General features: G+C 42.6%; 1 protein-coding gene across 4 annotated transcripts in view; it reads right to left on the bottom strand.

Annotated features, from left to right (window-relative positions):
- Positions 1-12,236: 12,236 nt before the first annotated feature.
- Positions 12,237-26,717, bottom strand: part of LOC119730924 (mediator of RNA polymerase II transcription subunit 13-like) — an 82,810-nt gene continuing 68,329 nt past the window's right edge. For 3 of the 4 annotated variants that reach the window (XM_038203990.1, XM_038203992.1, XM_038203991.1), the window contains exons 25-35: positions 26,205-26,501; positions 25,202-25,449; positions 24,061-24,252; positions 23,067-23,293; positions 21,516-21,658; positions 20,445-20,606; positions 19,419-19,543; positions 18,692-18,961; positions 16,380-16,541; positions 15,474-15,580; positions 12,237-14,151 (exon numbers count right to left, since the gene is read on the bottom strand). In XM_038203990.1, coding sequence (XP_038059918.1) covers positions 14,019-14,151; positions 15,474-15,580; positions 16,380-16,541; positions 18,692-18,961; positions 19,419-19,543; positions 20,445-20,606; positions 21,516-21,658; positions 23,067-23,293; positions 24,061-24,252; positions 25,202-25,449; positions 26,205-26,501 — 2,066 coding nt within the window. In that variant the 3' untranslated portion in view covers positions 12,237-14,018. The remainder of the gene's footprint in view (positions 14,152-15,473; positions 15,581-16,379; positions 16,542-18,691; positions 18,962-19,418; positions 19,544-20,444; positions 20,607-21,515; positions 21,659-23,066; positions 23,294-24,060; positions 24,253-25,201; positions 25,450-26,204; positions 26,502-26,717) is intronic. The other variant, XM_038203993.1, reaches the window with a different exon arrangement.

Genomic DNA, 26,717 nt, shown 5'->3' with positions numbered 1-26,717 from the left:
GAGAAAAACATTCTAAGATCTCAATTTCAAATCAAAAGTTACTGAATCATGTTTTGAATTGTTTTGAATTGCAGCTATACGCGACGTCGCGCACTGATCCGACGAATTACAACAACCGCGCGCGCGTGTGCGTCGTTCCAATACTTGTGCGCGCTGCGCTGAATAACAAAAACGAACTACTAATTTAAATTTTCCTACGGTGCTTCTTAAGAATCACCGTTGGAAATGCCTTCTTTCGTTGATTACTTCAAAATGACAGCTTCCCAGAAAAAATAATTTCACAGGGAGTTTAGTTCCCTTACTATCTTTCAACCAAGTTTGTTTTTTAACAATAATTACGCAAGGGCGGATCCAGAACACAATTTTGGGGGGGCCAAAAAAAATTTTGGTCCCCCCAAAAAGTGGGTCTAAAAAATTACGGCGTGGGGTTCGGGGCCCGCGAGGGCCCCGAAAATTTTTTGGATTCTAGATGCTCTGTGGGCGATCTGAGGCAGTTTCTGACCACTTTAACCAATTTTTTTGAGGAAAAGATGGTGGTGTACTCATTGCCTGCCTTTATTGCGATGTCACATTAAAAAAAAAAAATTGGTTTCGTTTTGGGGGGGGGGGGCCATGGCCCCCTTTGGCCCCCCCCCCCTGGATCCGCCCTTGTAATTACGCCAGTTACTTTTCGGATGGCTGCAAATGATGGACTCTAGCTTTAAGACACTCCGTTGGTCTGAGCCTGACCACCTCTCATAGTCCAGGCAATATATGGTTTGACCTCAAAACAAATTGCAACAGAATTTTTTTCACCACCGTGACTGCATTTCTATGGTCCCTAAAATGATATACTGTTTTGTCCCTCTGATTTTTTTTTTAGGGAGAACGTAAAATTTACCAAGGACAAAAGCCAGACGAGGACTTTTTCTGACAAAGTTATTTGTACGCTCATTTCTTTTTTTTTCTTTTCTATTTGGTCCGACGCGGGATTATAGTTTAAAAGCCAATTATAAGCTTGGTTTATTAATTGAAAGACGTGTTTGTTTGTTTGTTTTCTCATAAAAAGTGCATTTGTCGGCGGCAATTGTTTTCCTTCAAAATCCACCCCCCCCCCGGCGCAAACAGCATAGGTGTACGTGTTTGCACGTAGACTATAGACGCGCGGGGGCGGGAGGGGATGGGGGTAGGGAGGGGTATGGGGGTAGGGGGAGATGCAGCATCATGAGCTAATTTAAATAGTTCTCAACCACGTACTATAATAACAGTCATTGTAAATAATAATTTTGAAAAACTTACGAAATAGAGCTATGAATCATTCTACAGGGTGAGTAAAAAAAAACAACGAAACCCAAATGTCGGGACCATTGTTTTAGTGAAGTTCTGCATGTAGCACTTTCAAAATCTAGGTTATGAAAGCCCAATTCATAAGCTTTCTTTTATTACAACAATCATTGAAATTATGTACTTTTCAAGTTATGGAATTTTAAACACAACCACCGTTTTAAAGTTCTGTCCACGGATCACAAAAAAAGTAGACTAGTGAGTGTTCTTTCACCAAACGAAAACAAATCACATAGGGATGTGTGTGAATTGTTTCCGTTTTGCTGAAAGAATACTTACTATTTTGTGATCCGTGGTCAGAACCTTAAAACGTGGGTTGGTTTTAAAATTCCATAACTTGAAAAGTACATGAGTGATTTCAATGAAAAAGAAAGCTGAAGAATTGGGCTTTCATATCCTAGATTTTGACTACACGCAGAACTTCACTAAAACAATAGTCCCGACATTTGGGTTTCGTTTTTTTGTTCTTGACCTGTACAGATCTGTGAATCCCGATAGAACTACAAAGTGGCCTACGTATGCTACATTCTACCCCAGTAGAGAATGAAGTGTGCCCCCTCCCCCCCCCCCCCCCCCAAATCACCTAATGTTTCCGCTCACAAAACTGGGAGGGATTCATTGTTATGTTGTCACTACCAGTACATGAAACTATTTTGTAAACCGTTCTGAAGGCCCCTACAACAATTCAGAAACAGTCAATTTCAGAAAATGTTTAAAGGATTACTTGGTTTTACTGAAACACGTTTTCCCATGACGGAAAATGGTGACCGTCATTGACGGTCACCATTTTTACACCTACAAAATGATATACTTAGGAATCAATTTTTAGTTGTGTGAAATATAATTTATTAACCTCGCCATAGGCCCGGCCTTAAAAAAAAAACGACCAAAACCAAACCAATACAAAAGAAACGAAAACGGCGCGCGAGTAAAAACCTTCTTTCTTCGGAGAGCCTAATTGTTGTCTGGGTAATGACAACTGGTGTGCAAAGGAATCGATGTTTTCATAATTTCATGGGGTCTACCCGATGTTCCCAATACCGATGTTCCCCACTACCACTACCGATGTTCCCCGAAATCCTTAGGATGAGGGTTAGGGTTAGGGTAAGGGTTATAGGGTAGGGATTTCGGGGAACATCGGTATTGGGGAACATAGGTATGCACCCGTTTTCATCGGATGACGTCAGCGCGCCCCCACCTATTTCAATAACTAGTCTGTTGATATTTTTTCGTTCGATGTCTCATTCAAAAGTGATTATCTTTTAGGGAAATATCTATTGAAAAAAATGGTATTTTTCTATGGGTTAAAGTCGAAATAGCATGGGAAATTATTTACGATTCTACATTTGAAAACTCACCGATAAAAAAAAGTATAGGCTCCCTCTCTTGAAGTGGACAGTCAATGTTTGGACGCGTATGCGAGTGTTTACTTTCAACCCGTGCCGTTTAACACCACTTCCACGGAGGTACGGGAACATAAACGGAAGTAATCCTGATGTCCTACACCCAAACTTTACAAAGTCTGTAATAATTCACTAGAAGCGGTTTCCTGCGGGCGGCAAAATGACGACAATAGACCAAGGTTATATACTTATTCTTCCTTGGTCAGGCTACAACAAAGCAATGCTCTTTGTGACTGCACCCAATTAGGCCTATTATAAGTAGCACTCTTGATAAAGCCGTTAAAGGCGGATTTTACTTTTCATTAGGATACTGCACTGACGTAATATGACAGCGTAGCAGTGACACATCAGAACATATAGTGCCAGTGGCAAACTGTAGGCTACTACGCCTTCATCATGTTTGTCTCATCTCCACGCGGTTATTGGCACGAGAGACTCTCTCACAAGGTACCGAACAGAGAACCAGCGGGACATATAGAGAAAGGATAGTACGCTTGAGTGGGTTTACTGCTTGGTACAATACTTTGGCCATTTCGCCGGTTACGAAACAATTTGCGTAACAAAATATAGATGCGTGGAATCAATAGAGAGCAAGTCGAGGGTTTTCTACTGAGGGCAAAACTGATCTAGGCCATCAGCCTGGGTTTGGTCGGTATCAAACGAGGGGAATAATGCTCATTCACGCTGATTGTAAAGGTATATACATGTACACCCTGTAGTCGGTGTGATAGCATTGCAGTAGGGGCAGCGTTTGGGGTAGTCTATGGCTCCTTTGATAACGGTGATACTCAGACTACGTTTGGGGTGCTATCACTTAAAAAAAAAGGCGGCCACAACATGTTTGTTACCACATGTGGTAACAAGGGTAGTATTTGGAAAACGTAAGGAAATAACTATAAGTTCAGATGAAAGAAATAAGTTCATACATAAATAATTTCTTTAAATACTTTATATTGTAACATTAAAAAAAGATAATGAAAGAACAATTACGCGGTCACGATCTCGTGGAAAACAAGACTCGCATTTTTTTTTTAAATATTGTGCAAGCATCCAGGGTGCGCGCGCATCCGGGTAGATGCCACGTGCGCCCTGATTGGTTGGAATTTTGCTAGATTATAAAGAAAAACATAAGAAATTCTTGACAAGTTGGAAAAGGCCCTCGTGGCTTCGCCACTCGCGCGCGTGTGTGGTCTCCCGCTCCAGTCGCTTCGCGGCTTCGCCGCTTTGTCAAATGCCAGCAAGTTAAGCCACAATGGCCTTGGCGAAAGGCTAGGCGCGATATCGCGTAACATGATGACAGAGCACGTGACACATTTTATTTGTTATCCATTGTCATCGACGCGCACGCGCAAAGGGAGAATGACCTATGGGTGCACACAGTCCTGTAAGTAGGCCTAAACCCATCCGCCGAGCTCACAAATAAAAAGTTATACCCTCAAAACATTCTATATTAGAGAGTTCTGAGAGCCATAACATCGGGGAATTGAAGAGATATGGCATTGAACCTCTGACCCGGACTCGGGGCTGCCAATTCTGAGCATTTTGGATACAATAGGGCTCGAAAGTGGCGCTATTTTGCCATGTTGTGGAGGGATCGTTTTTCATGATGGCTACCGTTCCGCTTTGGGGAAAATAGGGGTCGTCTTCTTTAGGCGAACATTTCTCGAAAAGTCAAGGGTCTACCTAGTCTATGTAATAGACCACGGCGAATTCCGTGGTCTATTATGCACGAACAGATTTATTTGCTGATTAATTAGGCAAGACCCCGCCTCTTGACTTCCTAGATTTTGACCAATCAGCAGTTGGCTTTCTACAGGTCTATCGGGTCTTCGGTCATTCACCCGTTGCGCGTCATAGACACGGATTAAAAAAAAAGAATGTCACTGCGCACGGCGCTCGGTATCATGTTACGCGAATGCGCTCCCGGTTGTTGTATTACAAAACGCTGCATTCGAATTGACCAATCACGGCGCGCGGCGCTCGGTATCATCATGTTACGTGAATGCACACCCGGCTGTTGTTGTATTACAAAACGCTGCATTCGAATTGACCAATCACAGCGTTAGTTCTGATTTGGGGATGAAATGACGTCACGATTTAGTAAAGTCGACTCCGATTGGCTGGCGTGCGGCTTGCATAAATCTGCATGCTTTGACATATCAGACGTTAGACAGGAGATATGGCTCCGTGGATAACGGGTGATACTCAGACTAGGGTCAACCCACAAAAAAATGAAAAGAAATTGCAAGATGACATGTCGATCATCATTTTTCTGTGCAGCTTAAATACCCGTGAGAGTTCCGAGTATATTTAAAAGAATTTTGAAGTATGGGCATTTAGCACTAGTGGCTATGGGAATTTTTGTGTACTGTTGCACCCCTATGGAATGACCGAAGACCTGCTATAGAAAGCGCCCTCTGATTGGTCAAAATCTAGGAGGTCACGAGGCGGGGTCTTGCCTAATTAATCAGCGAATCTGTTCACGCATTATAGACCATGGCTTTCGCCATGGTCTATTACATAGACTAGCATATTGGCGGCCATGTTGAAAAAAAAAATTAAAAAGTGATAACACCAAAAAAAGCCTGCCAGCGCTCACACTGCAAAGCTATCATACCTTTTTCCATCTCTAGATGTGCATACCTTGCCAAAAAATCGCTATCCCCCCGCCCTCCGGTATTGGTCAAAATCTAGAGGTCAAGATGCGGTAGTCTTGCATAATTAATCAGCGAATCTACTCAAATGTAATAGACCAAGGTATATTACACGGACTAATCAAAGGTTTAATAGGGAATATAAGAAATGTGCGGGTGCGGTTACGTAGGCCTGTGCCACGCGGAAAACTAGCTGGTTATTAGGGCGTCCCTTTTTCATTCCTATGGTTCTCGTTTTTTCCCCCTCTGAAGCAGGGTCGGTCGGTTAGGACCGATAATGCAACAACAATTGACTGATAGTGAAGTTCAATTAACTACACTTTTGGTCAATTTTGTGTTACATTATCGGTTAGCGATATGATTCAGTATCAGTCAATTTGTGTTACATTATCAGTTGGTGATAGTTATCCGGGTTTTAAATTTTTTTTTTTTACATTATCAGTTGTAACAGAGCGCCCTTAGTGTCACGCGGTGTCCAGTCTGGGAGGGGGTAGAAATATTAGGATTATTTGGCGAGTGAAATAAAAACGTTCCACATCAACCTCGTCCCCAGTGCTTACTATAGTAAGCCCTGGATAGGAAACTTTCTTCCTGTATCCTCGATACCGCAATTGGCTAGAAATGGATTTATCTCGTGTACTTGGTGTTGTTATTCACAACGTGCAGTACGTGTTTTCTCGATCATTCGCCCACGCCTTCTCGAAAATATTCATTTCCTTTCCAATTTGTTAATTTTAATATGATATATGATACTGCATGTTGTCTCGTTAAGATTGTAATAGTTTAATTAAAATAAAATCGTGTTTTCGTAACTTACGCCATGCACGCGCTGCGACAAATTGAGTCTGTCTTTACCCCAGACATCGCATACAAAAACAAACGCAAATGTAATGCACAGGCAGGCACCAGACTATTCCTCATTTGCATACGTGTTCAAAAATCTTGCACATGCAAATGATCCAATACCAGAGTGAGAGAGCAGGTAGTGGTGGGCGCATACTGCTCGACACCCTGGGGATGAGGTTGGTTCCACATGGGAAACCTTTCAAACTGCGTGAAATGGCGGGAATTGGCACAGCATCTACGAAACAAGAGCTGGAGAATAAAATGAAAAACAAAAAATTTAACTTGAGGCGAAAGAAAAATGACGTCTGGACAAAGTTTCGTTTCCTTTCCCTTGTTGGGTTTAGAGCTAGAGACAAATAACTTACTTTTATTTCTACAAATCATGTGGAAAAAGCATATCATAATTATCCGGACCAGACCCCCCCCCCCCAAAAAAAATCCATTTCATCCAAGATGACATTCAACAGCTTGAAACGAGACTACACACATCCTAGCCTGGTGTGGGAGTCTACACGCCGTCTCTAACATATTCCAAGACAGAAGTTCACATAATTTAATTCTAAAACGATGATTTCTGATCTCACATTTTGTTTTTCTTTACCATTATTAAAAGAACCTCATACACAGAATCCGTCCTTTCGTCTGGCAATAATAATAATTATGTTTCAATACATACACACATAAAATACAGTCATTTCTCAAAAAAAAAAAAAAAAAAAAAAAAATCACCGGGAATTTTTTTCCAAATCTAAATTTTCCCCCATGGTGATAGATGATTTCGTTACATTTTCTGACAATATGTATAGTAAAAAAGAAACTTACAGTTGATTTTTTTCTTCTGCTTCTTCCCCATTTAGTCAATGTGTAACATTTACAAAGAATTTGTTTATAGTTTATACTTTTACCAACGTACATTAAACATTGTACACCAATATACACCCATTTTGTGTACAATTAACAATAATTTCAATATTTATATACAAGTAGGCAAATAAACGTTTCATGACCAATACTTGACACACTGAAAGTTGTCGCCATCAACGGACAAAAAGTTCACGGTTGAGAAATTATTACTTTTTTTAAACATATTACAATAATAATACCTCATTAAAAACAAAAAAAAGGCAAAATATATTATTTAGATATTACTGATATTTTTTTTTGTATATTGAATACTCACGCTCTTCTTGTATAACACAAAGTACACATTTTTTGTTTCGTTTTTGTTCAGCATGATATAACACAGTGTCTGTACACTATGTACAGAGACAAAATGCTTCAAACCAGCACACAAAAGATACATAACTCTTGAACGAAATCTGTGATCAGTTAATCTGATGTCAAGCCTGCACAACGGAACCATTGGTATAATGTAACTTGTCGTTCCTATATCCCCCCCCCAAAAAAATAAGATCTCAATCTGGATAAACCTTCACGTTTGAAAGGGAATGAACTATAATCTTCGCAGGAAGCCTTCTATGTTATACTAGATCGGCACGTTAGTCAGGCATCAGACACATTTCTTGGGGTCAGTTTGGAATTCCCCTTTCATTTGGGTACGGTTACCTCTAATTTGAAAAAAAAAAAAATTCAAAACACTTAAAAATTTGAATGAAAGTTGCCTCTGAATTGCTTGTGGGTGTCCCGCGAGTTGAAGGGTTTTGTGCCTTCAGAAACTCTCAGTGATCATTGATGGGTGAATGTTGTTTCCAATGCCCCAGGGTCAATGTCAATGTGACTGTGAGGGACCCCCCCCCCCAGGCCTCCCCTCACACGACTTCCATCGTCACTATTCTAGGACGGATCCACTAATCGGACTTCTGCCTTTAGCCCATGTACAAGAGAATCAGACACCTGTAGAGTCAAGTGTCTGTCAGCCATTGCCAATAATCTGCATTATTACAGAGAAAATGCCCTCACAGAGAAAATAAATGTTCTCATTGCCCACAGACTGAGAAATCCAGTTTGATCCAAAAGCAGGGAACTTTGAAATACAGCTGATATGCTCGCCAAAAAAAATAAAAATCACAACTTACCCGTTATTTGCTTTGCCAGAACACAGCCCTGTTCCGAAACCAAAGCGCTTCCAACTAACCCAAATAAGGGGAGTAAAAACACCCAAGCCCCAAGCTTGCCGCTCACTGCATGTGGGACAACTGTTATTAAACCCAGCCAACCATTATGTATACATACCACATCTCACTGGTAGGCATGTTCCCCTGGTGCCCCGTGGGACTTGGATGGGATTTACATGGCTAGTAACTGGCAGAATACAGGATTTGTTAGGCAAGAGGGGTAGCCTGTTGGAAGGGTGTGCTTGAGTGTCACAAGTTCAGAGGTCAACAGGTCAAAACAACACGTTACACAACCAGAAATTTTTACACAACCAGAAATTTTTACACAACCAGAAATTTTATAAGCCAGTTTTGATTGACACCACTCTCTTTTACTCCGCCCCCTTTTCGATTCCCTTGAATTTGGCACAGACAGATACGTATTTCCTTCCCTCGTTTTTTTTGGGTTTAAATCTACACATTGTGGTTTACACCCTTAGGGATGATAGTTAACAGTCAGGCTATAGGCTTTTGTTCAGTGCCTTTTCGCAGTAATGTGTACTGCGGAATACTGGACTGAATGGAAGGGGGGGTGGGAGTTGTCGAACAACAGGTACAGTGTCAAAGCAAGCATGCAAGCATAAAACTTGGCTGAATGCACCTGTTGTTTTTTTTTGGCAGAACAGTAATCCACAACATGAAACATGTTCTTTTTAAATGTCTCATACAAACAACCAACGGAACGTTTATCACTTGCAACTGTAAATCAACATTAGATTGCAAATCCTAGCTTGTTTTGTTTAAGTCGGGGATAATTACTACGTGTAAGTATGTAAAAACGGAGGCCCGGTTTGTATGGGTTACTTGTTTTGTCTGTTTGTTTGGCAGAATACCAAAAACCTTTCAACAAGGGGGGGGGGGGGGGTTTGGAGGTGGGAGTACTTCACAGTGCAAAACACCCCGTGTACAACTCTAGAAATTGCCAGATGGAAATGAAACTGCCAACTGCTCAATGAGCCATTTGCGAATTAAACTTGAATACAATCTGGAACGCTGACTTAATCCCAGCTTTGCACGTTTTCACTTTGCATTCTCCCGAGCAAAGAGACTGTCACTATATCACGCGATTCGGGGCAAGCCTTATGCTAGCAACCCCAGCTCCGGCATGGTCTGGTGTCTTTGTGCCGTTCTCACCCATTGTGAACAATGTATTGGTGCTGAGCGTCTCTTACGTAACTATGCAAGAGCTTGCCCCGAATCATGTGATTAGCAACAGTGTCTGTGGTCTGGAGAATTCACACTTCAAATGTGCTAAGCATTCTGAGCGAGTCAGTGTACCAGATGTTTTTCAAATTTCAATCCCAAAGGATATAGGTCACTCGCAAATGGCTTATTCATTGACTCCATCCTCACGTGTTTTCTCCAAATTTTCAGCGGAGCCAGAAGGTTAATAGCCAAGAGACAACTTTAATCCTAACAGTGGGCGAAAACTGGCATATAACTTTTGAGTCTTCCCGTTACCCCAATGGCAATCCTAAGGTGTTTTTTTTTTATAGCTATAATAATTTTAGAAGCAAATTAATGAGGACTAGTGTCAAATCACTTCAAGAAGTCTCCAGGGATGTGCCAGTCTGGTTTGTTGACCGGGCAAACATGACTTCTGCCTCAATAAATGCCTGGCCAGCTTTTTCTCCTCGATTTTATTTTAAGTCAGGCGCCAAGGGAATTATACTTGAATGGAAAGGCATTGCAAAGTTTCTTTCTCACATGATTGTGTTAACAGTGAACACTTTATACCTCAATAAAAACAACAAACTCAGCCTGGGAAACGTATGGCCCCAACCGAATGGGCTGTCAGATTCTGTGTGTGGTGGGGTATGAAATTTGGACTCCAATGACATTCTTGCCTTCTTTATTGACCCTGATTTAGTCTGGTTGGATGATGTCAGCGTACCACATGACCATCCGGTTTCGTGATTGACCACCACGGCAGTAGGCAAGCATTTAGTTAGTAACCACGTCGCCTGTTGCAACTAGACAGCTTTATTTGCGCGTAAAATAACCGCAAATTCTTTATCAAATGGCACACTGGTAAGCAACTGTGCCGTGTACGGTTGTCATAAATCGTGCCCACCCAGCACTGGGTGTTGGCTTCGCATTTTTCTGACCAGTTTTTGCCACCCATCACAGCTTTGAAGGCTTGCCTGCTACCTACTGCATGCGGCACTCTGTGATCTTTGCCGATTGTGACGCTGACTTTTCCAGTACCCGGATGTGGGCCAGGGGCCAATTTCACAGCGCTGCTACGCACAAAAATTTGCGTAGCAAAAAAAAACCAAAGTCTGGCTTATAAAAGCAGGCTACCAGCCAAAACTCCACGTGATGTACATTGCTCGTGATTAGTATTCAGCTGTTGTTCGCTTGGCATGAAAATGATATTGAGTTTTGGCTGGTAATCTGCTTTTATAAGCCAGACTTTTTTTTTTGTGCTCAGCAAATTTTTTTGCCTAGCAGCGCCGCGAGATTGAGCCCAGGACAGATGCATCAGAGAGAGAGAGAGAGAGAGAGAGAAAGCTGTATATGGCTCCCTTGCAATTCACTGAGACATGCATGAGCAACACGTACAGTCAACAAGTCCTTTGATGTGAAGTCCAGATTTCACACTACACCAGCCCAGTTCTAGACTTGTATTAAAGGTAGGGTAGATCATTTGTGAATTCTTTTCGTTTGAAGCAACAAAAGTGCTCAAAATCTAAAGACGGGTGCTTAACAACTAACTGGATGATGTTTTAGCTCTGTGAATGCTGTGCATCCCGAGAAAACAATATTTTAGAATCTCAATTTCAATTCAAAAGTTGCCGAGTCGTGTTTTGAATTGCGCCCGAAATCCGCATCCAGAACACGTTCTCATTCAGCCGATTGCAGCTATGCGATGTCTCGCACTGAACAGACGAATTATAGCAACTGCGCGTGCGTGCGCCAACTACAAACTGAAATTTTCAAAAAAAAATTGTATTCATCTTTGGAAGTGACCTTTGACTGTTTTCTTCAAAATGACAGCATGCCAGAAGGAATACTTTCACATGGATTTTAGGGCAATTGCCATCTTTAAACCAAGTATGCTTTTCAACAATAACTTGGTCAGTTACTTTTGGATAGCTGCAAATGATCTTCTCTACCTTTAATCTTCCTACAGTGCCCTGCAAGCACAAGGAGTCCAATGCCTCAAGCGATTGTGTCACTTGAAACAGAAATACCCAGTTTTTTTTTGCTCAAGTGTACATGTTGTGCACGAAGAACTCGCAGTGGTTCATTCAGGCAAGAAGATATGTGACCTGTTTTGTCAAAAGCAGACGCTTCTGGGCAGAGGTTGAAATCACGATAGGCCAAAAAACGCTGTGGGGGTGGTTTTTTTTTTTTTGATTTTCTAATTCTTGCATATTTGTAATCCTAAACATGTTTAAAATATACAATAAAAGTTTGAAACCCTAATTTGAACTCTAAATATGGTTTTTTGATGATTGCTAAGGTATATCAGTTACAGAAAGTACCGTTTTGTGACGTTGGTGGCCATTTTCTCCGTTTTCTACTTTTCGACACAATGAAGTTCAAAAAATGGCGTAACTCTGCCCAGGAATGACCGGTTTCAAAACTGAAACCACCTTTTAAAAGGCAAAAGAACTTTTTTTTTAACAATATGCAAAAATCTCATTTTCGACCTTATGCCCAGAAAAGTCTGATTTTGACAGAACAGGTCACATATTACAATACAGGTAACACATGTGTCCTAAAAGAAATCAGAAACTGAATCCATAGTTTGCTTGGAAGTTGCACACCACAGTCAGGTTGCTTAGCTGTCCATGTCCCCTCAGGTTCTTGGCTGAGAACTGCCGTGCAGGGACTGTAAATGGCAGTCCACAGAGGGCAGCAGACACTGATGTCCAGTGAGATTACAAGTACATTGTATTGGCATTGTGCATCGTGAGTGGGCGTTTGGGGTTTTCCCCCATTCATTACTCCTTGGACACTGTTCTTTCTCCACTGGGGGCTTCCCTGATATGATCAGTAGGGGGCAGCAGACATTCCTATCATGTTTTTTTTTTTCCTTTAGTTTTTTGGATTGTCGAAAATCAACATGAAATATCAGTTTGGCTTCAAATTAGATTTGGTTTGTTTCTTTTTGCTGGTTTGGAGTAGCGACGTGGGGCTTGTCCGAGACTTTAGTGGTCACACTTGACTCTCCCATTGGCACTTCTGCAGATATGTACGTCAATATGTTGGACCCCTCCCCTTGAGTGGTTCATCCTGTTGGTAGGGCCATGTCCCGACACTAGAGGGCAGGATAACCCACACTGCGAAATCATGAGCCTTTGGCTGGTGGCTGATGGCTGATTAACGAACATCTGAAGTATCGCTCCATCTTGATTAAACCAATCTGGTGAAATCGATCGTTATCGTGATGACTCCGCTCACGTGATAGCGCTTGTACTTTTAATCTGAACAAAGGTTAAATAGTTCAGCCGATGTGATGATAGCGCTTAACGAACATCTGAAGTATCGCTCCATCTTGATTAAACCAATCCGGTGAAATCGATCGTTATCGTGATGACTCCGCTCACGTGATAGCGCTTGTACTTTTTCTCCCAACAAAGGTTAAATAGTTCAGCCGATGTGAAGATAGCGCTTAAAGAACATCTGAAGTATCGCTCCGACTTGAGAAAAAAATATCGGGTGAGAGCAACTGTCTTCTTGAACATTCTCACGCGATAGTGCTTATACTATATCTCCCAACAAATGTTATCGACAGATGAACAACCAAACCGCAAAGTCGCGAGCCTTTTGGTGGTGGCTGATAGCTGAACAACGAACATCTGAAGTATCGCTCCATCTTCATTAAGACAATCTTGTGAAATCGATCGTTATCGTGATGACTCCACTCAGGTGATAGCGCTTGTACTTTTTCTCTCAACAAAGGTTAAACAGTTGAACCAATGGGGAGAAAAATCACGAGCTCAGGTGATAGCGCTGAATAAACATCTGAAGAATCGCTCCGAATTGAGAAAAAAAATTCTGGTGAGAGCAATTATTGTCTTGAGGACCATTCTCACGCGATTCTCAGTGCTTATACTACCCAAACTGCGAAGTCACAAGCCTTTTGGAGGTTGCTTATAGCTGAATAATGAACATCTGAAGTATCGCTCCATTTTTATCATCGTTATCAGGATGTCCTAGCTCACATGATAGTAATTGTGCCATTTCTCTTAGCAGTTCAAGGTGGCGTGCTGTCACTCAAATGCCTGTCCAATTGTTGGGTGTCGACTCGGGGGATAGGGGGATCTCTCTGTGTAAACATGTGTAAAGGACAACTGACATCAAAGCTTACACAAAACTGGCCTCAAAATGTACGGCTTGCAGCAACGAACAAACTAAAATCCACCAAGCGTAGTTTTTTTGGGTTAACATTTACTGATGCAGCTTGAAGATATGTGGGACAGAAAAAAAAAAAAAAACTTCCAAATTCCGGCACTGGCTAAGATTTCACGGTCCTCTGTTAGCTTGCAGTACATCATAAGTCTGATGCAAGGAATATAACGACCAAGTTTGGTTCAAGTCAAGGATTTTTCGATCTTTTTAGTTCCAGTGCTCTCACAGTTATCTCTGTAACTTTTGGCCGGTTTCACATAAAAACAGTTTGATCACTGATTGACGAAGAAGGGTTTAGCAATGCGACAGCGACGTCAGAACAGCGCAGCGATGGTGTTGTACAGCTGCATGAGGACTACAAGGTGGATGGGAAGGCAGGAACGTCGGTCCCCACTGGCCGGATCCACCGTCAACCAGGATAGGCTGTTGTAGCTCTCCAGTACATACCTGGATCAGGGGGCAAAGCAGAGAGGTATATTTTATTAGACTTACAAACTTGATAGATTGGGTTGGGGGGGGTGGGGGGTCGGGTTCGGAAATCAAATATATCGACTCCAGTACATACCTAAATGAGGGACGAGATCGTCAATTTTTAAAAAAGGTCTGACAACGGGATGAAAAGTCTCAAAGATGCATTTGGTTAAGTCCCCTCAAGATATGGGTCCTTAAAGTCAGCGATTTATTCTATGGGCCAGTCAATTCCCTTTTTTTGGCAAAGTTCATTGAACTTTTGTGCCACCACAACGAAAAGCAATTTGAATTTTTGCTTTCGACCTCATCTATAGAACAACTTAAAGAACCTTTCCACCAAGTTTGAACAAGCCCGTTGAATTGGCACAGAATGACCCAATGCTTTGTGACAAACCAACGGTATTATGGGCAAATCTAGTTGACCCCAAAATCAAATTCGGTTTTATAGAGGCGATACTGATGCCTCCAAATTTCATTGACTAGACTATTGAGTTGTTCTTGATAACTCCAACAATCTTTCAATGTAGTCGCTCCAAGTGTTTTTTGACCGTCAAACTTTTCACTTGCTTTACTCAAATCTTGGCAATCATTTGGTTCAGCTCAGCTCTGAAGCCAATTTCACAACATTTCACTTGACTGTGTAACTCCACTTGCGACCCATTTTATTGCATAAGTTGCACGATATTTCAATTGTGCAACATTTCAGTTATGATAACCTTCAAGAAAATTTCATAGTGCACAAGTCCGCGACATACACAACACAATCATGTCACAAGTTACGCAAGCATTTTAGGAGGTGTACTGACGCAGAACAAACTATTGTTCTACTAATTATAATTGTCACAAGTCCATCTATTGTCTAAGTTATTAATGTTGATACATGAGTTTCACGGCTATGTTTTTGACGTAAATGACACCCTATTTTACCCCAACGCAATTTCTGAGATTCCAAACAAAGTTGGACGAACGTGTTTTCAAAATGGCAAGTGGAGGTGATTCGACAACTGTTTTGCGACGAATAATGAAAATGTACAGAAAGAGCCATTATAAAAGCTGCGATTATCCTCTCCAAAAATATTTTGTAAAGTATTTGAAACGTTGCACAGCTACTTCAAGGTTTGTGAAACCGATCATAAATTCAATGAGCAGTTGCGCAACAGACTTGTTGCATAAATCTTACACACTGCATATGCATCTTACAGTTACGCACTGTTGTGTGAAATTTGTTGCTGGTCTCTAGTCTAACCATGGCAAGACACACAAAACAAACACACACAAAAAAAGCCTAGTTGACTGACCTGAGTACATCTGTAGTGAGGTTTGAGTCGAGTGGGTGGTTGTGTTTAGTCTGCAGCAGGTCGTCTGTCATCTGCTGCACAGAGGCGTTGTGCAAGTGTAACGCAGCCTAGAATGAAAACAACACCAAACAATTATCACACGGAACTAGCTCAGTGCTTGAAGTGAATTGGAAAGGATGCAGAAAAATTATAATACTAATAATATCGGAGTCTTATGTAGCGCACGTATCTACCAACAATTAGGTTCTCAAGGCCCTAAAGGGCCTTATTCACAAGTCGGCCATATTGAATTGAAAGTGAGGTAAAATCTTAATTTTTGGAACTTGCGAAGAGAAATGAAAGCAAGTTAATTCCTAATAAATTTCAGTCTGCTTCAATGAATAATTTTAAATTTGTAATTAAGAATTCCCTAATGTTTAAACCCAGATTAAAAAAAAAAAGACAGTAAATAGTCTGGCGCCATCCCATTGAACAGTTAACACTTAATGAAATACGTTCAGGGAACCCAACCAAAAAAGGCCAACTCGTGAATACGGCCCATCAATTTATTTTAAAGACAGGTAAATGACGTATTTGACATATGAGACCCATTTTACGTAGCACCTTATCAGGGTTTACAAGGTGCTGCGGCGCACGCATTAAGCAGCCACTGCCAGAAACACCGAGGCAAACCCCTTCTCTTAGCGATAAGTGTTACTGGGTTCTTTAACGCGCATTACATAACACACGGGACCTACGGCTTTACGTCCCATCCGAAGGGCCCAAAGAATGACGCAATAATGGTTAAGTGTCTTGCTAAAGGACACAAGTGTCCAGAACCGAGACTCGAACCCACATTGATCAGAAATGGTAGTAAGTGGTGATAAGATCGGAGGGAAAGGTAATTTGTGGAAGATCTTTTTGTACCTTGAGGAAGACAGGGCAATTGTTTTCAGCCTCTGGGCAGGAGGACCAGAACCAGTCAGGCAGCGGGCCGGTCTTGGCCGTGGAGACGAAGAAGCCCATGGCCAGGGGCTGCTGGAGGAGGGACTCCTCAGGCTCTGTCGGAAGGAGTTGCTGGTTGGTGTTCTGAAGAGAAGAGATAAGATGAGATGAGATAAGATGAGGGGAATAATGGTTAATGTTAAATTTTTGTACAAGGCACCGGGTACCCAAAGAACCCAAAGAAAATTCTGAGAGTGCGCTCAAAATAGTCGAAGTGTAGTACATGGGAAATTTAGTGAAACAGCTAAAGATTTAACCATCTGAGCATTCTACAATGATAAATAATATGCAGTCTAGCTAGCCCTCCTGCTATTTAAACAGTCACAGACAGTCAAAATTCACTTCCACTTCCCCTGCTATACTTTTAACAAAGGCTAGTCACCAGCAGTCAGATCACATGTCAAGCAAGCACTGTGACTAGTCAAACAGGGTCAACAGACAAAGCAGGCAAGTTGTAGTCACAGCTGTTTTATCACTCACCCGGAGTCAAAGCATAGCTGTATCAAGTTACTTAAAAACAGTCCCAGCCAGTCAATCCTGCTTTATGTACGGTAGGCTAGGAATTCTTAAATGTGGAAAACAGTCACTTGTTTGATTTTGACTGAAAGGACTACTTGGCACAGAATGCATGTTTGCATCGGAGGGTTAAGTGATTCCAAAACATGCACAATGACCAGATTTATATAATGATAAAGTCCAGGCCGCTGATTGAACCCTACTGGTGCCTACGGTGTCGGACATACAATGTACATTGGAGACAATTTATCAGTGTGCATAAGAAAAGTTATAACCATAAAGTGGATTTTAATTCTCCTAAAACCAGGCATGCAACTGGGAAGTTACAAAAAAAAAGAGGAAATTCAAATCTTTCCAAGACTTTTGTACAGTGTTTTTCTATTTTCAATGGCACACATTGGAAGTGAAAAAGAGGAAATCAGCTGATCCGAGGAAAAGTTGCATGCCTGTAAAACGTATCAGTTACTTACTACAATGATTTAAAAGTGAAATAATTAGTCCAACATTTATGGCCAAGTTCGCGCAAGGACTATAGTTCACCAATGGTTAACTAACGTTTGCCCGAACTCTGTCTAGTCGACTATGGTTGACTACGCTAGTCGACTATTTGGAACCAGCCTACTGGGGTTGGTTGCTTCGCTGGTAACCAATAGCCGCGCGCATTCATAACGTTAGCAGAGAGCCTGGATCCAGAAGTTTTGCAATGACATTTTGACCAGCGTTTGACTAGAGACGTTCGCATGTTGCTATCAGTGCGCAGGCGTAAGGCATGTCACAAATCAACCACTAGTCGACTAATGGTCCTTGCCCGAACTTGGCCTCTGCTGTAGTAGAAAACATCATGGTGTTGGACGTACTCAAACAAATTGATTATTTTTATGCACTTACTAATTTTTCAGTTATTAAAGTAACAGCTGAACAGTTGAACACAAAAGGCCTGTTCATTCTCCATGCGAATGCAAATGCGATGTAAATTTGACGTCACTAAGCATTCGCTACAAAGCATTCGCTGCGAAATTGTGTTCAACTTTTGCAACACATTCACGTTTGCGTTTGATTTTGCTCCGAGAATGAACCGGCCTTCAGATATAAACTACATTTCTATATAATTCGCTTCAAAATGATATGCACGTTTCATTCGTGGCATTTGGATTGTTTGAAAGTTTAACACAGAGGTTTATAAATTGCCCTGTTGCATCAGTTCCTTAAAATCAGTTTTATCATCACTCAAAACTGACTGCATATATTCCAAACCAGTACGCATCTTAGATCTGTGTGTTGGAACCAGGTTCCAAAAGAGAACCAACCGGTGCACTAGGTATACGGTTTCAGATGGAATTTTGCGTCGGGGTGATATAAATCAAATTGGGTTTGCCCTTCAAATTGGGTTTGCCCAGCCAACCGATCCCGTTAGCTCGGTGGTCGAGTGGTAAGACATCTGCACTAGAAAGCAGGAGGTCGTGGGTTCGAGTCCCACCCGAGTGATTTTTTTCCAACTTTCACTCGGGAGGTAACACACCGAGTATACAGTGTTTATACGTCGGTGAAGGGCAAACCCAATTTGATTTATATTATTATTATTATACGGTTTCAATTTATCAGTTTCATTACCTAAACTGACTAAAAATGTGAACTCCGAACCAATATGCTCTATGCCTGTGCGCAGGAACAGGGTAACAACAGAACGACTTCAGTAATGACAGAGATAAACGACTGACCTTGTTCATGTTCTCGCTGTTGACCGCCATGTTCATCTGCTGACCGCCGGGCGAGCTAGGCCCGCCCGGGGATTGACCACTATGGGAAGGCACCGGTGAGCCCATGTTCATGTTGGTCGGGGAGCCCAGCCCCAGGATCTGAGCCAGGTCCTGGTTGCCCAGCCCCTCCGTGATGAACAGGAGGTCGTCGTCGGCCGGGAGCACGTTGTCCGTCGGGTTGGTGAAGGACAGGTCCATCATGGGCTCGGCCTGGTAGGGCCCGCTGGCAAACTGTCAAGGGGTGAAACCGGTGAAATCAGGGGTCATTTCAAATTTGGAATTCTTGCCTCCGCTCAGATGACACTTGGCTTTTTATCAGGATTGCTACATTAGTGAAGGCTTTTCGGTCAGAAAGTGAGGAACTCACTTTTATATATTCTTCAAAGATGTAGTGCAACGTTCTCTTGTTCATATCTAATCAGTTATCAAAAATTAATGCGGCCTGACGTTGCAAACTTAACGAGTTTCTTCTTCAGAGGCTAAATGCTTTTAGTTATCAAACATCATAGATATGTTGAAACTTGAGTCAAAGGTTTCTCAAACCGAATCACTGACTTATGTCGGACATGGGGACGGGGTGGGTTATTGGATTGACATTCACTGAGCGTCCGCTCAAGGCAAACTAGGCCTGGATGACTGAGGGGTGGCGGTTGGGGGGAGGGAGGGGTTGGGGGGAGAGGCTACTTACCTGTTTGGTAGCGCTGGTGGGGAAGACATGAATGTGGGTGCAGGTGGCATCGTCGGGCGTGTGTAGCTGACAAGAGGGTTGGTCACGCTGGGCGTTCTTGCTGCATTTATCTGCTGCCACAGAGTCTGAGACCATAAAAAAACAGGTTGGGAAATGGTTCATTAAACAAGAAACAGGAAAAAATGGGCAATGGGAAATTGTTCCATTCAAACCCTGACATGAAAAAAGTCATCTGATCAGACAAGGGTTAAATTTTATGAAATTGCTTATCGCCACAAAATTTGACTTAGCACAGGATGTTTGCTTAGTAAGAAATGTCATCCATGTTTATTGCCTGTACCTAGTTTCTAGCTGAAATGAAATTAAGCATATACATGTAACGCTGCGAGGCACTTTTCCTGTTCAGCGGTTTCATAGAAAGTACTGCTTGGTCAGGGGCAGATCTAGCTTTCAGGAAAGGGGGGGGGGTGATTTAAAGGTGGGGGGGGTGAGTCTAAGATGTGCCAAAGGCATGCCCTGCTAGGGGGTCCAGGGGCTTCCCCCCAGACAATTCTGAAGTCTGATTTTTGAAGATGATTTCTATGTCTCCTGCATTCTAAGGTAATTTGAAAATTTTTTTTAGGATCTTTAGCATTTCATTTATTATTTTTGGCCCCATCTTACTCGTTTCATAACACTGGTTGTCGGCTGAACAAGGGGTGGGGGGGGGGGGGAGGGGGAGGGGGGGAAGGGGGGTTGCAACCCAACTGCTTGGTGCACTGACAGAGGACAAAGCCTAATATCAATTTTCAATTTCATCGATAAAAAAACTCAGTTGAATCTCGATAATACAATTTCAGTTTTTTACAAAAGTCGTGTTATCGTGAACATAATTCCTCGGTCCAACTTTGCATTTCTCTGCACCATGACAGGGACCAGCGTTTCACTGAATCCGAAATTCAAACATTTTGGCTGGGTCCAGTTGCGTTTGTATGACCATTTCTATTTAAGAATGTCGTCTTCAAGACATCAGAGCAGAAGACCCACCTGCCATGATGCGTAGCCCCGGTTCCGGCTCCATAGACACCAAGCATGCACTCAGGATACAGGGATAGTCGTTGTTGCCCGTCACGTTGCACATGTTGCACATGTCCTTCAAGGTACGGCTCTGCGTCGTCAGCGACCGCCGACTGAGCAATGCGCTCCAATCTAATTACAAAAACCATGAATATTCATTACTTGTGAAATATTCAGGTGTTACAGCATGGTTCACAGATCTGATTGGATGATGTTGGTCATGTGGCCAGAGGGGTTACAGCTAAATGAATGAGATCCTGTTTGAATGACATGATAGCTGCCAACATTCGCATCTTGCAATCAGGCAGATTTTGTACAACAATCAGGGAGATAGTTAGAATTACATTCAACACAATAGGGAATAAGTTTCCATAATCAGGGAGATTTTCAAAGGCAGAAAGTAAGGCAGAAAGTTGATGTTGACATTGCAGCAAGATTTTTATGACTGAATCAGTTGGACTGACACAAATAAAAGAATTTCACAGCTCAATCACGGTAACTGGGGATGATCCAAGTCCTTTCGACCCAAATACTTTCCGACCTTTAAGTCCAACAGGAGGTTTTGCACAAATCTTGCATGTTTGGGGCAGGGCTCAAACGCCTGGGGAGTTGAAGAATGCAAAATGAACCAAGCGGTAGGTAAGTTGAGGTAACCCGTAAAACCTTGCACCACCTCAAAGTAAGCCTCAAGAAAACACCAGTTTAATTTTTCATTCTTCCCTTGGGGTTCAAAAGTTTCGTAAACATCTACACGCGAACCACGTTAGTTGCCTTTTGTCCTCCCCAATTAGCCAACAGTCAACTCATTACTTAGGCTCCCACTGACTATGCATATCCATGCCCATCGCATCGCACTTTCCTATAAGCTACTCGTAATCCAACTTGAGATTTCAATCAAATTGACCTCTGGTTCGCAGGTTATGAGGGTGATGTGCAGGCTGTTCTCAAAATCTTTATCCATTAACGGATACCGGGGCTGATACCGATGAAGGGTTGCTGTGTTCCGAATACTTCAGTCAACCTGCTGTGACTTGGACTTACCCCTGAGTTCTCCTTGCCCCAGTCGGCCGAAGCGGCCGACCACCAGCCTCCAGGGTACGGGTGACTTGGACATGACGCCCATTAGGAAGTCCCACAGCTTGATCAGGGCAATGTTACGCACGCACACCTTTTTCCTCCGTTTTCTGTCCGGGTGAGAGGAAGGCAAACAAGTTGACAGAGAATGAGCCATAGGATAATGACAGAGAGACACCCAAGGCAAGCTAAAGAATGAGACGAATAGACTCACTGACGACATGGTATAAGGGTCTCAGAGACGTTAAAATATTGTTCATATAATCCGTTCTCTAGTTCAAGTCTGTCAATCACCCAGATCAGCATGAATGGAGAACATGAAATTGGGAAGTGAGTGCAATGTACATCTAATTGACACAATATAATTTTCAGGCAAATAATAAACAAAAGGCAAAAAAGTAAATGCACACATGTAGTAAAATTAAGAAGATTGCAATTGTAGAAAAAAACAGGACAACACAAGAGTTTGTCAGGAGCCAGAAATATACGAATACACATGGCTGTGAAGCTGAGATCCCTGAAATATGCATATGTAGCACCACTTAGATAACAAAAGATTATAGAACGACTGACAGACAACTCTCCTCACAACCTGTTAGAAAAAATTAAAATTTCATATCTCAATCATCTTCCCCAGTGAGTCTGTTTATGACACATACAGACCAACAACACACAACCATGTAACCTCCACTCACTGACTAACATACAGACTGACCAACAAACAAAAGCCTTCAACTCACTACAAACACAACCCTTTGACTCATAGAGTAACAGACAGACTGACCAACAAACCAACCATTGGATTCACTGACCAACAGACAGACTGACCAACAAACACAACCCTTTAACTCACTACAAACACAACCCTTTGACTCATAGAGTAACAGACAGACTGACCAACAAACCAACCATTGGATTCACTGACCAACAGACAGACTGACCAACAAACAAAACCCTTCAACTCACTACAAATAAAACCCTTCAACTCACTACAAACAAAACCCTTTGACTCATAGAGTAATAGACAAACTGACCAACAAACCAACCATTAGATTCACTGACCAACAGACAGACTGACCAACAAACACAACCCTTTAACTCACAACAAACACAACCCTTTGACTCATAGAGTAATAGACAGACTGACCAACAAACCAACCATTGGACTCACTGACCAACAGACAGACTGACCAACAAACAAAACCCTTCAACTCACTACAAACACAACCCTTTGACTCATAAAGTAACAGACACACTGACCAACAAACCAACCATTGGATTCACTGAACAACAGACAGACTGACCAACAAACACAACCCTTGGATTCACTGACCAACAGACAGACTGACCAACAAACACAACCCTTGGATTCACTGACCAACAGACAGACTGACCAACAAACACAACCCTTGGATTCACTGACCAACAGACAGACTGACCAACAAACACAACCCTTGGATTCACTGACCAACAGACAGACTGACCAACAAACACCCCCCGTCCCTGACTGTGTCTCACCTGTTAGGCACATCAATATTTATAACTTGCGTCTCCATCATTTCCCCCTTGGAGTCCGTGCAAGCTACCAGCAGCAATCTCTGATCGTGGGACAGGCAGTAGCCGCAGAACAGCTCACCGCAAGCCTGCCGCAGCTCACCAAAGGACTCGCCAAGCTCCGTCTGCTTGTCCTTGAGCGGGGTCAAGATGTAAGGTGGCGAGTACAGGCGATACTGCGGCTTAGGACCCTAGAGGTGGAAAAAACAGGCAAAAGATTTAGAAATAAACACCAAAGAGAAAACAAATTGTAATAGAAAGTATTATAACACCTCACCCACAGATTCTGTGTCTTGATTGGCCGAGAACGAGTCACATGTTACTTTCTAATTTTGCTATCTTTCTGTGCACGGCCAAAAGTACTATACCCGTAGCAACCAAAGTACTGTACCATTAGCAACCAAAGTACTATTTCCACAGCGTGGTATTTGTGTGCAAATGGATGCTGGTGTGCGCATTGCGCGTATTGTTCCAAAGAGAGCGCGCCGTAGACTTGGGTTCAAACATTTCGTGAAGGGGTAGTTTGGAAGAGAGAAATACATTTTCCACCAATTTTGTATTGAAATTGAAGTTTATTTCAACTGTGTTCAGATTTAGATAATTTAAAATATTAAAATCAAGCAGAATCGGTGGGTGAAGTGTTATAAAACAAATATTGAATGCTTTATCTCGTGGTGAAGTAAAACTAGCCTCCCTCGGTGATCCATGGACCATTCTATTTTCCCTCGGCTTCACCTCAGGAAAATAGAATGTCCATGGATCACCTCGGGAGGCTAGTTTTACTACACCACTTGAAGCATTCAATATTTGTATAATATCCTCTATGAGTGATCCAAGTTTTGCCATTTCCTGGGTTTGCAGCATTGCTGTTGTCGCTAGCATCGTGATTGGGCGTGATCCCAGGTTTATGGCTTCTGATTAGCGCCCCTTGAACAAAGACATTTGAGCTGTAACTGACCTTGTTGCTTCTGAGTAGCCGATCCAGCTCAGCAGCGGGCCCGAAGCCGGTCAGGCTCTGACCCGCGACGGAAGGCAGCAAGTGGCGACGACACTGGGAAAAGACTGAGAAGGCGTGGCACTTGATCTGGCTGAGCAGGCGTGAGGACATGTTGCTGTTAGCCACCTGCAGGATCTGATGGAGAGGGATGATCTGTGGAGGATAGGAGAAACAAAGGAAAACATGATGTGATCAGGGGCTAACTTCATGCTGCTGTCTAAAGGTAGAATGCACCATTCATCATTTGTGTATGATTTTCGTTTGAAGCAACAAAGGTGCTCAAAATCTAAAGATGGATGCTCAACAACTAACCTGATGAAGTTTTAGCTCTGTGAATTCAGTGTATTTAGAGAAAACACAATTCAAAATTTGCAGGGTCATTTTTTGAATTGCCCCCTCTTGTGACACAATCCCCAAATCAGCATTCGGGACGTGATTCTCATTCAGCTGATTTTAGCTATGTGATGTCACACAATGAAACAAACTAGCTTCTCGCTAATAATAGCAACTGAGCACCGATGTGCGTCGTGTCAACGCTTGCACACACCCATTCTTGGATTTCGCCTGATTACAAACCAACCACCAACAGAAAATTTCCAAGAATGTGACACTTGACACGTCTTTGGAAATGACCTTCTTTTATTGTTTCCTTCAAAATGACAGCATGCCAGAAGAAATAATTGCACAAGGTGTTTAGTGTCATTACCATCTTTAAACCAAGTAAGCTTTTTAACAATTATCAGGACGGTTACTTTTTGAACAGCTGCAAATGGTCCACTCTACCTTTAACAGTTAGCAAAAACTTTGTGCTCATTATGGCAGAAAAGGAACATTGGTCATTTTACCCAGAAAAGTACCGGTCGATTCAATGAGCCAAACTGTGCTCCGAGTGAAGACATGGCTTGTCTGAAATGCCCTGTAAAACATTTCCGCCAGTAATGATTTTCCATTCCAGATTTCGAAACATATTCTGTAAAATCCTAAAATCAGGAAAACTTCTGACAAAAATACCGGACATCCTGAAAGATCCGGACCAAAAAATCCTGAAATCAGCAAAAATCCTGAGAGATCTCACCCCTGATAGTTTTGTTATTATTAGTACCTGAAGGATGAGGTTCTTCTTCAGGTCTCCCTGAACGTGGCTCTGAATCTCAGCAAAGCTCTTGAGCAGCGCCAGGCTGGAGACCGACTGCTCCCCGTAGTCATCCTCCTGGCTGAAGGGGTCCACGATGTAGACCACCACGGCCGGGGAGGGAGGCTTCTCATAGTCCGAGTCCTCCACGATGTTGATGCCCGTCTCGTTCTCCTTGGCCTCGGGCTTGTCTGAGGAGGAGGAATCCTGCTGTGAGCCTGAGGGGAGGGGAAGGGGGAGAGGGGATTGGTCAGCATTTGAAAATTTGAGCAGAAGTGAGCATCAGTCGACTCTTGGTGGATTCCTGAGGGAGCTTATATCTGCGCACTGATAGCAACATTTTCTATGGGTTTCTTTAGGAACAAGGGAAACCCTTCATTACATGAAACAATAGAACTGCATGTTGGGTAGAACCACTATTTCAAACATATACTCATCAGGAAGGGAGAACCATAATGAATTCCAGACTCTCTAGCGATCAAATAGTAAGGATGGGACGTTTACACGTTTAAACGATGACAATTCTTCATCTGTTAACAAATTTTCCAAAAACGTTTAACCGAAACCCACATTATAAAAAGTGACATAGGTTTACTCTGTCTGCCCTCGAAAAAATCAATTTCACACAAATATAAAGGATACCTATAAACCCATTTTATTCCAATGCAAAGGACAGTCAATTATGAATGACCTTTTTTGTAGATTGGGGTCGATGTTGCCCTTCGTTTGTTGTGTACCTACATGTATATTCATAGGAAAACATCAAACTACTGGGGCAGCCAGCAGCAGCCTTTGTGAAGTGGCTAAACATTTAAACGTATAAACGGTACTTAATAGATTTGCTTAACATTTACAAAATTAAACGCAACGTCCCACGCTTAATAGTGAGTACAGTCAACACATTTCATCAGTCCATGAATTTGACAGATATCGCCCCCACTGATCGTTCTCTTCGACACTCTTTTCTACTCACCTGTTCCAGATGGCCCCGTGGTACTCGGTGCCGGCATGTTACCCATGCTACCCTGTTGTGAGCCGGCCCCGCCTCCTAGCGTTCCCATCCCGTCCCCGCCCAGGCTCCCCTGGTTGCCCATCCCACCCATGCTACCCTGGCTGGCCCCGCCCATGTGGGCGGGGCCACCGGACGAGGGGTTACCCCCGGGGAGATTGGAGTTGGTCAGTGTTGACGATGAAGACGTGGAGGCTGATCTGTCGTGACGGGAGGTGGTGAAGAGGGTGTGGTCGGGCGGGTCTCGACTCAAGAAGGGGCCTGGAAGGGGGTCACAACAAAAATCAGTGTCATTTAAAAATGGCCTCTTAAAATGGCCTCTTAAAAACTAATGGCCTCTTAAAAACACAAGCTTTAATACCAGCTGAGCAACAGAAACAAGCTCCTTGGTTCACAAGAGTGCATCCACAACCGCAGTAAACCTGCACGGCCAGCACTTTCACAAAAGTTGCGATGTGTTGAATGCGTCGTAAGTTC

This window comes from Patiria miniata, unplaced genomic scaffold, assembly GCF_015706575.1.
Source record: "Patiria miniata isolate m_02_andy unplaced genomic scaffold, ASM1570657v1 HiC_scaffold_22, whole genome shotgun sequence".
NCBI lineage: Eukaryota > Metazoa > Echinodermata > Asteroidea > Valvatida > Asterinidae > Patiria > Patiria miniata.
Note: the sequence above shows the minus strand (reverse complement) of the source record. Positions and strands in the feature narration are given on the sequence as shown.